Here is a 15,649-nt window from a genome sequence, read left to right as displayed (position 1 = left end):
AAAGGCGCTTCCAGTGTCCAGTGGGCACGCTTGGTAGATTGAGGGCAGCTTTGGTTCTGTCGTGACCTTGTGGCTCTTCTTGGAGCGCAGGGTTCCCCGTGGCGACGTCTTCTTTGGCTCGTGGGTTGGGACTGGAGAGTGGCGAGGCTGGGGTGGGTGGGGCTGGGCAGGGCAGGAAGCCCGTCCTCTGCCGCCTCTGTCAGGGAGGTTGCCGAGGTTATCCAAGGCCAGGGCAGCCTCCTTTCGTCAGCCTCCTTATCCCTCCTGGGGACCTCCTTGGGGCCAAGGCTGGAGGTGAGGTGGAGCTCTTCCCTGTCACCTCTTTATCCTGAGCTCAGCGGCCCAAGGAGGGGCTGGGCTGGGGTGTTCTGTGCCAAAGCATTGCTTCAAGGATGAGGAAAGCCAGGTGTCCAAAGGTAGCCTTGGCTGAGGCTACAAAGGGGTACGGAGGCAAAGTCGCCACCCCGCTGGCTACAGGCCCGTGCGGGGGCCGAGTGGGCAGCCAGCTTCCCGCCCCACCGCCGAGTCTAGTCTCTCCTTGAGGGTTCAGCCCACGCGGGGTCCCATGGAGTGCAGGGTCCTGCCACCCCGCCGCTGCCACCAGAGAAGCTGAAGGAGACACAGGTCCACGCACTCCCCAGCCTAGCCCCAGCCCGGCCAACCGCAGCCCAGCCCAGGACACTCTGGGCCCAGCGGGGGTGGGGTGCCACTTCGTGCAGCCCCAGCCTGCAGTAAAGGAGGCTGGACACGGTGCTCTTGTTCTTCCTAATGGCTTTGCTAACCGCCAGGATGAATAAGGCACTTTCTCCACCCTCCTTCCCTCCAAAAATAACTCCTCCCTCCCCCCCCCCTCAGTATACAGAGAAGTGGCCAGGGAGCCAGGAGCCCTGCAGAGCCTCTGCCCAGGATGCCCTGTGGGCCCTTCCAGACCCACCAAGGGGAGAGGCAGTGAGTGTTAAGATCCTGCCTGAGCCGGGCGCCGGTGGCTCACGCCTGTCATCCCAGCTACTCAGGAGGCTGAGATCTGAGGATTGTGGTTCAAAGCCAGCCTGGGCAGGAAAGGCTGTGAGGCTCTGATCTCCAATAAACCACCAGAAAACCGGAAGTGGCGCTGTAGCTCAAGTGGTAGAGTGCTCACCTTAAGCTGAAGAGCTGAGGGACAGCGCCCAGGCCCAGAGTTCAAGCCCCACCAACAAAACAAGATCCTTCCCGTCCTCAGCCCCTCTTGTGGGTCCTGACCACAAGAGGAATGACAGGCCAGGGACAGGCCGGGGTGCAGGGCAGGAAAGGGGGCACATTTCACAATGATTGTCACAGCACCTGGAACAGGAGCTGGGGGAGGCCAGCGGGAGAGCCGGGCACAGCGCTCTGCGGCCACCGCCCTCCCAGCCCTGCCCGCGTGAAGACCAGCTGCCCAAATCCTGCCGCTGGACAGCCGAGCTCAAAACCACAGGCCGCCTGGTGCCCAGCCGGGCGGCGTCCGCTGCCCCTCCTGCACCTCTGTACGGAGGTGGCCCTGGAGGGAAGACGACCCATTCCAGAGGGCGCCAGGACCCCGCTGTGCCCGCCAGCCTGGGGGCAGAGGGCCGGCCCAGCCGCAGGCCAGGCCACGCCCCACCCTGAGGCCCCACCCCCGAGGCCACCTGCCCCATAGTGCCACCTGGCGCCCACTGGGGTCACTGCAAAGAGCGGTGGCCGCGCTCCCTCCCTGTGGGTCACCTGCGCTCCCTGGGGCCCAGGGTGGGGCGGGGAGCACCAAGGGCCAGCGAGCCGGCCCGCAGCTGGAGAGCTGCCGGACCGGTCCTCCGTCCTCGGGCCGGGCTCCACCCCTGGCCCTGGGAGTGGAATTTGCGGCCTCTGGCACCCGCAGCCACGTGCGTGACAGGCGCTCCCCCAAGCCGGGGGACAGGTGAGCATCTGGGGCAGAGGCCGCGCGGCGCTTGGGTGAACCTGTCACACCCCAGCTGTGGCTCCGGTTACCAAAGGGAGGAATAGAAGTGCTCCCCCAAGGTCACGGGGAGCTGGACTGGACTGCACCCCCTTTCTGCTTGCTCCTCACGCCTGCACAAGGCTCCCCAGAGACAAGGCCGGGCCTCCTCCACAGGGGTTTTACCGAGAAAGCTGGGAAGCAACATCAAAATAGAATAAATGAGACGCCCACCTGTGTGCGGCAAGGCGGGCACAAGCTGGGGGGTGCTGGGGGGGTGCTGGGGTCTTTTTTTTTTTTTTGGTCAGTAGTGGGGCCTGAACTCTGGGCCTGGGTGCTGTCCCTCAGCTCTTCAGCTCAAGGCGAGCGCTCTACCACTGGAGCCACAGTGCCACTTCTGGTTTTCTGGTGGTTCATTTGGGGATAAGAGTCCCACGGACTTTCCTGCCTGGGCTGGCTTTGAATCATGATCCTCAGATCTCAGCCTCCTGAATAGCTAGTACAGGTGTGAGCCCCCGGCTCATTTTCTGGGCCTTTGAGGAGGTTCAGCAGAAGATGCCATACCCTGGGCACCACCAGCTGCTCAGGAACCTATGGCTGGAGTGAAGGCCATCTCTACCGGGAGGTCCCGGCACCTGTGTGTCCATGACACAGTCCTGGCCCCTGTCTGGCCAGTCCCGTGGCTCTGAGCAGGTCTGGGGCTGGGCCGTCTCCTCCAGCGCCTGCTGTCTTTAGTTGTACTTAGGCCCCCTCAGCTCTCATTTCTGACTGTTGGAGACAGGACGGGCTGTGGACAAAGCAGGGTGAACAGGAAGACCTAAGCTGGGACTTCTTTCTTTTCCTGGAGGGACCCCAGGCTGGAGGGGGAGGGCGGCGAGGCTTAAGTGGCTGGCCAAGGCATCTGGGGTTTGGGATCTGCAGACAGCAGGGGTGATGGGATGACTGTTGTCAACCCGAATTTCATGGGTTGTTGTCTTAACCCCAGAACTCGGGACTACAACACAGTGTGGACAAAAGGTCTTTGAAGAGGCCGTTCATTGAAATGAAGTGTTTAGGGCGAGTCTTCCTCTATACCCAGAGGGAGGATCGCCTAAGCACAGGGAGAGGGCCAGCTCCGGCACACTGGGGAGCGGTCTCAGGAGCCGGGTCCCGGAGCTCACGCCTCCCAAAGGGCGAGGCACCCTTCGGCTGCTCCAACCGCGCCTGTGCCGCACCGCCATGGCCTTTGGACGCTAAGGCAGCAGCCGCCTCAGCCCGGCCGGGCCCGGCCCCGGGGGACAGGCCTGAGTCTGCCCTTGGGGTTCCCCTGACGCTTACCCTGGAATCTCCCTTTCATGGGGACCATCTCTGTGACCCTCCCTCCCTAAGAATACCTCCAGGGGCCGGGAAGGTGGCTCAGTGGTAGAGCGCTTGCCTGGCATGCTTGAGGTCCTCTGGTTGGATTCCTCAGCACCACATAAGCAGAAAAAGCCAGAAGTGGCGCTGTGGCTCAAGTAGTAGAGTGTTCGCCTTGAGCTGAGGGACAATGCCCAGGCCCAGAGTTCAAGCTCCATGACTGACAAAAAAAAAAAAAAAAAAAAAAGAATTCTCCAGTCTATGGCTGTGGGAGCCCAGAGCCAGCAGGCTCCAGCCCACCCCTCCCCTTTGCTCTGCCGAGCCCTGCCCCTGCCCCTGCCACAGCACCGTCCCTCCTCACCCCAGAGTGGGGCCCGTCGCCCCCCCCAAAGTCTTCAGGAGCAGGACGCGCCCTGCTGTTTCAGGGCACTCACACATGTGCACCCACGGATACACAGATGTGTGCACACACACACAGCACTTCCGGCTCTCGGCACCAGCTGGGCGCAGGGGGTCTGGGCAGGACCTGATGGGCAGGTCCTGGGCTTGGCACAGGGGTCCTGCGCTCTGACTGGGGGAGGGGCAGGCTGCCAGCTTTCACCCCCACTGGGGGGAAAGCCAGCTCCCCCATCCCGCTCCTCTGTGACCCCAGCCGGGCCCCGCAAAGCTCCCGAGCTGGGAGGGCCAAAGGTTGGGGCTCTGGAACGCAGCTGAAAGTGAAAGCAGGCCGGGGTCCGGGGGGCGGGGCGGGCGCGGGCCCTGGCCTGGCGCGGCTGGGACGTCCCAGCTGTTCCTCGCTGGCTGGAGCTGCTCTGAGCGCCCAGCCTGGGCTGGACGCTGTGGGAGGCCGTCTCCGGGGTCCCTTCTGCCTGGGCCCAGCATCTGCCCACTCCGCAGGTATGTCCTGGGCAGGGTGCAGGGAGCCTGGGGGGGCTCTAGGCAGCGGGTGCTGAGACTGTTCAAGCTCTGCTCCTGCCAGGCCTTCCTCGCCGAAGGGCTTGGGCTTCATCCACTTACCCAGACACACGGCAGCCGCACACACATGCAGACAGCACAGATACACATACATGAGACATTCACATGCGTGTCCAGGCACAGACGCAACAAAAGGACCACTCACTGACACACACTCCACAACAGCCACACACGGGGAGAAGCTGGAGCAGGAAGATGTGTAAAGCTAATACAACCCAGTGGGCAAATCAGACTCTCTCTCTCTCTCTCTCACACACACACACACACACAGGACAGAGCCACAGAGCTACTTTGGAAAACAGATGTACAGGTCCTGTCTGAGAGCTGGGTGGGGCCCATTTACTGCCAGGGTGTGGGGGGCAGTAAGCACTTGGTGAAGGGACGGAGACACCCTAGAGCAATAGAGAAGGTGCATCCCGGGGCTGAGGCTCTGTCCCGGGGCTTGTCAGAGCGGTGGAGCCACTTCTGAGCCCTGAAGGCACGGGCAGGTGGAGGAGGCGGGGCTGGGAGAAGAGCCTGGAGGTGCGGGAGAGTTGGGGGAGTGGAGTGTGGTGGAGAGGTGAGTGTTCCTGGGTGGACAGAGGTGAAGAGGAGGCTGTATTTCCAGGGGTAAGGAGAGTCTGTGCTTTGTGGCTGCTGAGAAGGAATTTTGAAAGTGTTTTTCCAACGGGTTTTGCGGGCGTAGAGCAGAGCTGCTGGTCACATTTGTACATCAGTACAGGAAACTGGAGATGCTCCTGAGCACTCCGGAATCTTCCATCTCAGGGTCTGAGCAGATAGTCAGACCACCAATGAGTTACAATACAGCAGATCTCTCTCTTTTGCCCAATGTTTCCTTAACTCGCTTCTCCAGACATAGGTGAGAACACCCCGCCTTGTTCCTGTCCCCATTTTCGTTTTCAGAAGATTCCTAGCTTACAAGGAAGACTTTCAAGACAAGTCTGAGTCGGAGGGGGTGGGGGCTGAGATTGGGGGCTGAAGAGAAGCCTGGGGCATGCAGGGCAGAGCCAGCGGACAGGTGTTACTCACCTGTGGTGGCTACTTCTGGGCTGGGCCCGGGAGGAGGCTGGGCACCGGAGGGAAGCTCTAGGAATGAGCCTTGATGCCAGGCTGAAGGCACAGGGCTCCACAGTCCAGATCCGACTTCTCAGTCACAGATGGGGTGCCAGGGGGTTCCCAACAATCATGTTCTCCAAGTGACTTTCCTGCCTCTGCTGCTGGCCCTGCTGGGGGTGTTGTGGCTAGACTCGGTGCTCAGCTCCCACTAGGCCTGAGGGAGGGAGCTACGTGCAGGACGCGGGGCTCCCTGGGCAGGGAGACAGGGAGACAGGACCTGGGAGAGGCCAGGCCGGGGAAGCCTGAGGGTCAGGCACGAGTACCAGCACCGCGCGTGCACGAGGCCAGGCCGGTCTATTGATGCTGCTGTCCTTATCCCAGGCTGGGAGATGGACGGAGGCCTGGGCTGGAAGGGGACTGGCTGGCGCCATCTGGACTTCTGGGAGTGGGGGTACCCTTGGGTCCTAAAGGCCAGGTCAGGTAGGCAGCAGGGAGGGGCGGTCTGAGGCAGAGCCGGGGCTGCACTGGGGGAGAACAGAAGTAGCCCTGCGGGCTCCACACCCCGGGGGCTGGAAGGGGAGGCTTCGATGCCGAGGCTGGCCTGGGGAGTGGGCCCAGCAGGAACGGTGGGAGCTGCGGGGTCTGCCGTGGTGCCCGCTCAAGGCCCGGCAAGGGCGTTTAGAATGAGGGCAGCCACCTGGTCGCCCTTCTCTGAGCCCAGGTTTCCCTGCTGACCCGGGTGGGGGTAGCCAGGTCTCCCCACACACACGCCCCTGCACCCAGGGGTCCCCCACACCAGCAAGGGCTCCTCAGGCAGCCCATACTCATGGGGGCTCAGGGGCAGCAGCCTCCAGGCACCATGGCTGTCAGGGGCTCAACACAGGCCGCTGCGCGCCCCTGGGCTGGGGCAGAGCTCCGGGCTTCGAGACCACAAGATCCAATCTGTGTCAGCATGGGAATGCACACGAGTAGGTGTTTGCTGCGTGTGAGTTCATGCTCACACGGCAGGGCTCACCTGGGCCTTTCTTCGTTCTCCCGATGCCAGGGGTCCTGGAGCCCTGGGCAGGGGCAGGGCAGGGGCGTCTTAGGCAGGAACCGTCTCTTCCTCACCCAGGAGAAGAAGGGAGGCCGGTCTGCCCTCCGGCAGGGGTGGGGCTAGTCCCACGGGCAGTGTCCCCGAGTCTGGGCCAGTATAGATGGTGACCTGTGTCCAGGGCGGGGAAGATAAGATTTCCATCCACCTCCCAGGCCCGCCTCCCCGTCCAGCCTCCTCGCCGTGGTCAGCGGCCTGAGGCTCAGGAAGGCTCAGCGGGCCTGGGTGAGAGGGTCTGAGGCTTGCCCAATGTGCAGGGTAGCCCACCGGCGAGGCGGGGCTGGCCCTTGTTCCAGCCTGAGCCCTGTCCCGGATCCTGGGTGGAGGAGGACTGGAGTCTCTCTGTTGTTCTAAGGCCTACAGGTCCAGCTCTTCTTTTGGTCTCTCCAAGACCAGGGTAAAGCCTGCCCAGCCCAACACCCTCCCCATTCAGGGTCTCCCAGGTTCCACAGTGGATGGGTGGACAGGAGGGGCGGGCAGGGGGGAGCTCCCTCCTCTCTCCCACCCCAGCCCTGCTCAGGCTTAGAAGGAGGTGGACCTATGCCTGGTGGGGCTGGGCAATGCGGTCTGCGCCCTTGGACCCCGCACCCATGGGGGAAGGGAGAGTTGTAATGGAGGGGAAACAACACCGAGAACCCAGCACCCAGTTAAATATAGACTGAGGCCCACCACCGCCTTCCCTCCAGGCTGTGCAACCATGATAAGCAACAGGGAGCCTCCCACTGCTCCTCACCACAGCGCCTGCCTCCACCCAGCCACCCCAGGGAAGGCAGGGACTCCCATGGGGGGGGTCCCCGAACCCCTCTTTGAGCAGAAGTGGCCAGGTCTTCTGTGGTTCTTCAGTGGATGGGCTGAAGGCCCTGAAGGGCAAAAAGGCTGCTGCAGAACCTGAGGTCTGAGGAGCCCGGATGTGGTTTTTAGCCCCCCCCCGCCCCCCGGGGGGCTGTGGGTTGGGCCAGGTCCCAGAATGTCCATGTTGGGCTCCCTCTTCAGTTCCAGCGGTCTGGCCTTGGAGAGACCCTCCTGGGCAGCGATGCCAGGCAAGCCTTTCCCATGGTTGGGGCTGGTCCCACCTCGGCTCTGGCTACTGTGTTTGCCGATGGAGCCCCCTCTCTGCTGCTCCAGGAAGGCTTTCTGGGCTAAGCCCGTGGGCTGGCTGGGGCTTGTCTGCTCCCTGGACGCCCTCTGGCTCTTCAGCATCCTTCTCACCCTTAGCTCTCCTGCAACTATGATGCCATCGCCGCGGCCAGTGAGTCCTGGGCCGGAGCCCCAGAGCCCCGGGGAGCCCCAGACCACCGTTCAGGGCGGCCAGCGGACAAGCAGCGTGGACGCACGTAACACCCCCCGGGAGGGCGCCCGGAAGCTGGGCCTGGGCACGTGGAAACGCGCCTTCTCCTGGGCCAGCCAGCACCCCCGAGCTGCCAGCGGGGGCCCGGGGCTGCGCAGGCACAGCTCCCTGTTCCGGTCCTTCCGGCGGTCCCCGGAGGAAGGCCCTGCTGCCAGCCAGCCCCAGGAGCCCTCGGGAGCTGTGGACGGTGCTGGCCCACAGCCCTCCGCTGGCCCCAGGCCGGAGGTGCTGGAGTCCCAGACAGGTGAGACCTTGCACACCGCGAGAAGCTTGGAGGGAAACTGAGATCAAGGGCAGCAGTTCAGCCTAGTCTTCCTGACAGGTTCTTCTGGAAGCTCAGCTCATTGCGTTTTACATTCTCCTTAGCAAGGGACCAGCCCTCTGCATTGGGCAAAAAGTGAGGCTCAGAGCGGTGATGTGACTTGCTTCCTTCCGGTCCTTCAGCTGGGAAGCAGGGAATTAGAATTTGAATACACACACGCACGCACACAGGCATGCACGCATGCCAGTACTGGGCTTGAACTCACACCCTGATGCTCTCCCTCAGATTTTTTGCTCACTTGACTCATAGCTTTACTTCTGGCTTCTGGTAGTTAATTGAAGATAGGAGTTTCACAGGCTTTACTGCCCAGGCTGGCTTTTTTTTTGGGGGGGGGGCAGTTCTGGGGCTTGAACTCAGGGCCTGGGCACTATTCCTGAGATTCTTTTGCTCAGGGCTGTGCTCTACCATTTGAACTACAGCACCACTACCAGCTTCTTCTGTGTATGTGGTACTGAGAAATTGAACCTGGGGCTTCAAGCATGCTAGGCAAGCACTCTACCACTGAGCCACCTTCCCAGGCTGGCTTTGAACTGCAGTCCTTAGCTCTCAGACTCCTGAGTGTGAACTACTGGCACCTGGCTTGAATACAGATCTTTATGACTGGAAAAACCCTGGCTTCTGCAGAGCCTTTCACAACCTGACTTCTAGCCAAAGAAGGGCCGGGCTGAGGTGCTGTCCTCCATGATCAGGGCCGGCTTGCAGGGTGCGTGGGGTCGTCCCTGTCTGGAGGGAGGCGAGGCCACCCAGGACAGACTGAAGTAGTACCTGAAGGGGGCTGGCATGGGTGGGGAGAGCCCCCCTGGGCTGGGGGCTGGCAGAACGTGCGGGCGAACACCAAAGTTACCTCTGGATGCTGGGGCATCAGGGGCCACGCCCAGCCTGAGCTCTGACCCTGCTCGGCCTGCAATCAGGGCTGCTCGCAGGTCCACTGAGACCAGCTCGGCCAAGCCGGTGGTGGGTGGGAGCAAGGAGGAGGGCAGGGGTGGCTGGTGGGGCCAGCAGAGGCGGACCCCGACAGCGCCTTTCAGCCAGGGGCCCCAGCTCTGCCTCTTCACGTGTGATGGGGGCGGCGGTGAGGAAGGAGGCAGCCATCACCATCTGTGCTCAGAGCATCTGAGTCCCTTCCTGGTGTGGCCTCCCCACCGCCTCTCTCCTCCCTGGTCCACACAGAAGGCAAATCCGTGGCTGACCTCATCACAGAGCGGCAGCTGGTGGCGGCCTTCGAACAGCTGCAGCAGCTGGAGGCGCAGCTGGTGGCCGAGAAGGACTCGCACACCTATGAGCAGGACCCCACGGCCTTTGCGCGCCGCGCCATGGACGTGTGCCTACACTACGACGCGCTGGCAGCCGAGATCCGTGCCATTGTGCGGGAGACGCTGGGCCCCGAGGGGGTGGACGCAGACGCTCTGGCCCAGGCGGCCAGGGTGGTGCAGGCCGAGGCCGAGGCCCACCCCGCGTCCCCCGCCGACGGCGACTTCCTGCGCACGCCCCGCCATTGGCGCCAGCTCTGGGAGGATGCGGTGAGGCAGAGCGCACAGGAGCGCGTGCAGGGCACCGGCCTGGAGGGCACCGGGGACGCCGTGGGCCCCGAGGGCGTGCAGGGCCTGGCCCAGCTCCTGGCCCAGCTGGGCAGCTCGGTCCGCGGAGACCTGCAAAAAGTGCGGCGGGAGGTGCAGCCCGCATACCCGGAGAGCCTGCCCGTGTGGGAGGCCTACCTGCGTGCCTTCCACGGCGCCGTGGCGCAGCGCCTGCAGGGCCTGGCCCGCCGCGCGCGCGGCTGCGAGCAGCTCTACCTGCTGCTGGACTGGGCGGCCAACGTGTACGGCAGGTGAGGCCCGGGCCCGGGACGCCTGTCCGGGGCCTCTCCCGGCGGGAGGCCTGCTGAGGGGCCACACCCCGGTCTTTCCTGTGCTGGGGGGGTGTGTGTGCATGATCCCTACCTCAGTTTCCAGCTCTCCACAGGGAGGTTCCCCCCAGAGCTAGGAGCCTATTAGAGGACCACTCAAGTCCACAGGGTGTCACTGCAGACCCCCGGCCCAGGCCAGCGGGGCACCGGCTGGCACTTGCCTCTCTGGAAGGGAATCTGCGCCCAGCGCCCCGCCTGCCCACCCCCCACCTCTGCCTCTGTGCTTTGTGCTAGGGCTGGCCTCCGTGTAGGGCTCTCTGGTGAGGTCTGGGGGGCTGGCCTCCGTGTAGGGCTCTCTGGTGAGGTCTGGGGGGCTGGCCTGCCCTTAGCACCCCACCCCCTGCTTTGCAGCCCCGACTTCCTGGGCACCCCGGACTTGGCGCTGCCCGCGGAGCCGCTGCCCCCGCTCCTAACGCCCGAGGTGTGGGCACGGCTGGAGAGCGACTACACCAGCTTCCTGGAGGTGCGGCCCGGCCGGGCGAGAGGCGGGCCGGGTGCGGGGTGCGGGGCGAGGGGCCGGCGGGAAGAGGGGCACGGGACCGGCCGGGTGCGGGGTGCGGGGCCGGCGGGATGCGGGGCGAGGGGCCGGCGAGGTGCGGGGCCAGGGGCCGGCCGGGCCGAGGCTGTGCGGGCCAGGCCCGGCCTCCATGTGACGGGGCCCCAACCCCACAGACCAAGATCGCCAGCTGCTTCGACCACATCTTGCAGCTGGAGCGGAGCCGCTGGGCGGCCGCGGAGGCCCCCGAGGTGCTGCAGGGCCGCTACCGCTCGCCCCTGTCCACCGACGTGCACATGGTGCGCGGGGCGCGGGGCGCGGCCCGGGCGGGGGCGGCGGGGGCGGCGCCGGCTCACCGGGGTCTCGGGCTCACCCGGGTCTCGCTGCAGCTGGTGGCGGAGCACGTGAAGGCGGCGGGCGCCATCTCCGCGGGGCTGGAGGTCACCACGCTGCGGATCTGCGCGCGGGCGCTCGGCCTCTTCGTGCCCAGGTGGGGCGCGGGCCGGGCCGGCGGGGAGCGCGCGGGCCGGGCCGGGGTGTCGGGGAGGGCGCGGGCCGGGCCGGGGTGTCGGGGAGGGCGCGGGCCGGGCCGGGGTGTCGGGGAGGGCGCGGGCCGGGCCGGGCCGGCGGGGAGCGCGCGGGCCGGGCCGGGGTGTCGGGGAGGGCGCGGGCCGGGCCGGGGAGGGCGCGGGCCGGGGTGTCGGGGAGCGCGCGGGCCGGGGTGTCGGGGAGGGCGCGGGCCGGGCCGGGGAGGGCGCGGGCCGGGCCGGGGTGTCGGGGAGCGCGCGGGCCGGGGTGTCGGGGAGGGCGCGGGCCGGGGTGTCGGGGAGCGCGCGGGCCGGGGTGTCGGGGAGGGCGCGGGCCGGGGTGTCGGGGAGGGCGCGGGCCGGGGTGTCGGGGAGGGCGCGGGCCGGGGTGTCGGGGAGGGCGCGGGCCGGGGTGTCGGGGAGCGCGCGGGCCGGGGTGTCGGGGAGGGCGCGGGCCGGGCCGGGGTGTCGGGGAGCGCGCGGGCCGGGCCGGGGTGTCGGGGAGCGCGCGGGCCGGGCCGGGGTGTCGGGGAGCGCGCGGGCCGCGGGGGGAGGGCGGCATCTCGCCGTCGGGGCCGCGGGGACCGGTCCCAGCCTCCGCTGCCGCCCAGGTTGGAAAGGGCGTTCCTGGAGTCTGAGGCGGTGAGCGAGCCGCAGCTGGGCGCCTACATCAACACCTGCGAGGAGCTGAGGTAGGGCGCGGCCGGCAGGGGGCGCGGGAGCTCCGGAAAACGGGCCGACGGGGGCGGGGGGAGGGGGGTGGGGCGGGGCGTGGGGGCGGGGCGGGGCGGGCCCCGGCGTGGGGGCGGGGCGGGGCGGGGCGGGCCCCGGCGTGGGGGCGGGGCGGGGGCGGGCCCCGGCGTGGGGGCGGGGCGGGGCGGGGCGGGCCCCGGCGTGGGGGCGGGGCGGGGGCGGGCCCCGGCGTGGGGGCGGGGCGGGGCGGGCCCCGGCGTGGGGGCGGGGCGTGGGCGGGCCCCGGCGTGGGGGCGGGGCGGGCCCCGGCGTGGGGGGCGCAGGGGATCCCGCCGCCCTGGCTCCGGGGTCCGGCCCCCCTGCCTCCCAGCCAAGCTTCTCTGAGAAGCCCTTCCAGCGCGGAGCCCACCGCCCAGGTGCGTTAGACAAGGGGAAGGCAGAGGAAACCGCCCGACCCGAGGTTCGCAGGCAGCAGGTGGCCGAGCGGGTCGGCATCCTCGGAGCAGGCCAGGAGCGGGCCCTGGGTTGGAGGCCTGTGGGGGAGCATGGGGACCGCCCTGCCTGGGGGCACACACCCAGGCCCCAGCCCGCACAGCCCAGGGCTTCTTAGAGAAGCCTGGAAGGCTCCTGTGGCCGGCTGGCGCGCTTGCATAGCGCGTGGAGGCTCGTGAAGCTAGACTGAGCCGCGCCTGCCAGACCCGCAGCCCACTCGTGGCAAGGCCCTGCTTCTCCAGGGCCATCTTGCCTGACTGGGCCAGGCGGGACTCAGCCCTGGAGCCTGGGGGTCAGCTCTGTGGAGCAGCCCTGCGTTCTCCGATCGTGGGCAGCGGTGGCTGCCCCTGCGGTCCTGTCTTGTCCAGTTTCCTCAGCGGTAACGGGAGCAGCTACCTTCCCCGAGCTCCGAGCTACCTTTCACAGCGAAGGCTCGAAGAATGGAGCGGGTGCGGCGCCCAGCCCTGATCTCACCCACCTCCTCTCGTCCACACCCCTCCCAGGACCAGTCTCCTGGCCCGGTTCCCGGGCGCCCTCGGGGAGCTGGAGCCCACCCTGCAAGCCACCACCCGCACCTTCCAGAAGCACCTGCTCCGGAGTGTGCAGCGGAAGATGCAGGTGACTGGGATCTGCCTTCCACCCCCCACTTTCTTTGCCCAGAAAGTGCCACCTTCTTCTGGAGCCTGGTGCCCTGTCCCTGGCCATTGGCAGCACCTTCCAGGGCTGGGGGCTGCCTGCCTTTCACCAGGTCTCTGTCTCTTAGCAACCAACGCCCATCACCTGCGGGGCGCAGGACTGGCAGCCCCTTAGGGCGTCCCCAGGGCACCCCAAAGCAGGGCCTGGCAGCCCCTTAGGGCGTCCCCAGGGCACCCCAAAGCAGGACTGGCAGCCCCTTAGGGCGTCCCCAGGGCACCCCAAAGCAGGGCCTGGCAGCCCCTTAGGGCGTCCCCAGGGCACCCCAAAGCAGGGCCTGGCAGACAGCCACACTCAGACTGGCCCCTGGAGGAGACGTTCGAGGGGTCAGAAAAAGGGGCACCTGTGCCCCAGGAGCACAAGGTCACCCTGTGGCCCTCTGTCCCCAGCCACTCTTCAGGGTCCTGTGCACCAAGAGCTGGCTGACCCACGACGCTCTGTGCCCGCTCATGGACAAGGCGGTGGCCTTCGCCCACCACCTCAAGCACGTGGCCCCTCCGCTGGCACAGGTCCTGGGCTGGGAGGGTTTGGCAGCAGTGCCCAGCTCAGGGGTCCAGGTGGGGGGGGACCCAGGGTGGGGCCTGGCTCTGACCCCGCCCCACCCCGCCCTTTAGGAGACCCTCCAGGAAGTGCACCGGTTTGTGGTCCGGGAATACCTAGTCCAGGCCCTGAGACCCCGGGAGAGATTTCGGGGAGCCGAGCGTGTGAATGGCGCCCAGAAGATGACCCTGGATGCGCAGGCCATTGGCAGCACCTTCCAGGGCCTGGTAGGAGAGCGCCAGGCACCGGGGACCTCCCTGCAGCCCGCAGGCCCGCCACCATGCCGTTGGGGGAGGGGGGGACGGAGGCGGCCGCAGTCTCGAGGAAGGAGGGTGCTGTGCGGTGCGTGCTGGCCCATGGGGGGGGTCACGTCCTATACGCATAATTTGGGGGGTCATGAGGAAGGAGTGGAGGTTGCACCCCCGATGAGCAAAGCCTTCAGCCCTGCAGGCCCGGAGCCCTTTGAACCCACTGTTCCCCGTGGGGGGAGTGTCTCCATGCAGCACTTCGAGGCTCTGGCCTCGTGTTTTCTGTCTGCACTCGCAGGATGACACCTCGCCTGGATGGAGGGGCGGGAGATGAGTGTCCTGTGTAGACGTTTGTGCAGTCACGTCCTGTGGGGAAGCCAGCCATGTCGGGGCTGGGGGGGCTGCAGCAGGCCCAGAAATGCGCTAGAGATGGAGGTGCTGGCATAGGATGGGGGCTGAAGCGCAACCTCATTTCCACAGGGCTCCGAGGCTTCCTGGCTGGACCAAGCCATCCCCTGCGTGGCTGAGATCCTGGGCGAGACGTACAAGGACGACATCTGCCGGCACCTGGAAGCCCTCATCCGAGGCTACCCCGACATCAGGTTCACAGCCGCTATCAGGGCGGGGGCCTGGCAGCCTCCGGGGATGCAAGGGGCGGGGGTGGGGTGGGGAGTGGCGGGGCAGCGGCAGGAGGAGCCAGCTCTTTTAGGTTGTGATTCCGCGGGGCTTGAACCCTGTGCGGACCTGTGTGAAAACAGCAGCCACCCCCTCCCCCACTCCTGGGCAGAGTGCAGGCCGCTCTCCCAGCATCCTCCACAGTCTTCACTTAACCTGGGGGCTGGCAGGCGCGGGGCCATCTTGGAGCCACAGAGGTTGGAGGGAGGAGGCAGGAGGGGGGAGGCAGGAGGGAGGAGGCTGCTCCCTGTGCATGCTCCCCCCTTCTGGAAATTCCATCTGCTCTCCCAGCCCTGAGGATTGCAGGAAGTGAGGCCACAGAAAGCCCCAGTGGAAGTGTCCCAGCTCCCTTGCCCTCACCCAGGAAAGGTTTCCCAGGCTCTGATCCTAAGGCTGCCTTTAGGTGCTTCTGGGGCTCCCCTCCAGCTAGGGGATCCCCCGCATCCCACTCCACCCCCAGCCCCTGTGGCTCTGAGTCCTGAGACAACCTTACCCCTCTTTCCGCCCCGCCACCCTGACCTGTCCAGCAATTCCCCACTAGGGCTTAGCCCCTCTCAGGTGATCTCCCCGGCCCACTGCCCTGTCAGGGGCCGACACCCAGCATCCCAAGATCACACCCCCCTCCTCCCAGAGCCCCCCCCCCTTGGCCAGTGCCCGCCCCAGCCTGTGCGCGGACTCCCAGAGTGTTGGTGACTCATACTTCCTTGGAGTGTGGGGCTGCCGTGCGGGCTGGGGCTCTGCTCTGTGCTCAGGCCCCGCATGTCCCTGTGTGTGACCCCGCAGGCGCAAACACATCCTGGCCATCCTGGCCCTGCGCAGACTGGGCCGCAGTCGGAACCAGAGTCTCCTGCAGCACGCGCAGAACCTGCTGCGGACCGCGGGGTCCACGCGGGGTCACGTGCTCTTTGAGGAGATCGAGGTGTCCACCTCCACGGATGTGCTGGTCACCTGCATCTAGCACTGCTCTGACTGCCCGTGTCGGCGCCCCCTCACTGGTGGGGGTCAGTGGACTGAGCCCCGGCCCTGGCCCCCGCCCCCCGGGATGCCCGCACGCATGGAGTCCCGCCCTGCGTCATGCTCAGCTGCCCAGCCAGGAGGAGGCAGGGATGACAGCGTGTGAGGCATTTGTGGGGATGTAGTTTGGGGGGCATCACTGCCCAGCACCACCCCCTAGGTGGGAAAACCAAGCACAGGGTATTTACTCTAAAAATAAAGGTGGATTGAGACGGTGCCTCCCTGAGGAAGGGGGGGCGGGGGGAGCGCTGGGCCCGCGCCCGGGCTGTGCCGGAAGGGAGGCTGCTTGGCTCCAGGGCCACCCGCCGT

General features: G+C 66.5%; 1 protein-coding gene across 2 annotated transcripts; it reads left to right on the top strand.

Annotated features, from left to right (window-relative positions):
- Positions 1–4,021: 4,021 nt before the first annotated feature.
- Positions 4,022–15,649, top strand: Exoc3l4 (exocyst complex component 3 like 4). Of its 2 annotated transcripts, XM_069997772.1 has the most exons (12): positions 4,022–4,159; positions 7,602–7,978; positions 9,227–9,884; positions 10,314–10,425; positions 10,635–10,757; positions 10,848–10,948; positions 11,597–11,677; positions 12,674–12,788; positions 13,253–13,372; positions 13,478–13,630; positions 14,132–14,253; positions 15,110–15,649. In XM_069997772.1, exons 2-12 carry the CDS (start codon positions 7,615–7,617, stop codon positions 15,282–15,284), a joined length of 2,124 nt encoding a protein of 707 aa, XP_069853873.1. In that variant the 5' UTR covers positions 4,022–4,159; positions 7,602–7,614; the 3' UTR covers positions 15,285–15,649. The 2 variants fall into 2 exon arrangements, with proteins under 2 accessions (XP_069853873.1, XP_069853874.1); XM_069997773.1 differs by lacking the exon at positions 10,635–10,757.

Source organism: Dipodomys merriami, unplaced genomic scaffold, assembly GCF_024711535.1.
Source record: "Dipodomys merriami isolate MVZ:Mamm:240054 unplaced genomic scaffold, mDipMer1.0.p SCAF_50, whole genome shotgun sequence".
Taxonomy (NCBI): Eukaryota; Metazoa; Chordata; class Mammalia; order Rodentia; family Heteromyidae; genus Dipodomys; species Dipodomys merriami.
This window is presented reverse-complemented; position numbering and strand designations above follow the sequence as displayed.

What these genes read in the sequence shown, in the direction of transcription:
- Exoc3l4 (XM_069997772.1), top strand. Translation starts at nt 7,615, where the DNA reads ATGATGCCATCGCCGCGGCCAGTGAGTCCTGGGCCGGAGCCCCAGAGC. An exon ending in GCGGCCAACGTGTACGGCAG is followed by an intron (nt 9,885 to 10,313) that starts GTGAGGCCCGGG and finishes CCTGCTTTGCAG; the next exon opens with CCCCGACTTCCTGGGCACCC. An exon ending in ACTACACCAGCTTCCTGGAG is followed by an intron (nt 10,426 to 10,634) that starts GTGCGGCCCGGC and finishes CCAACCCCACAG; the next exon opens with ACCAAGATCGCCAGCTGCTT.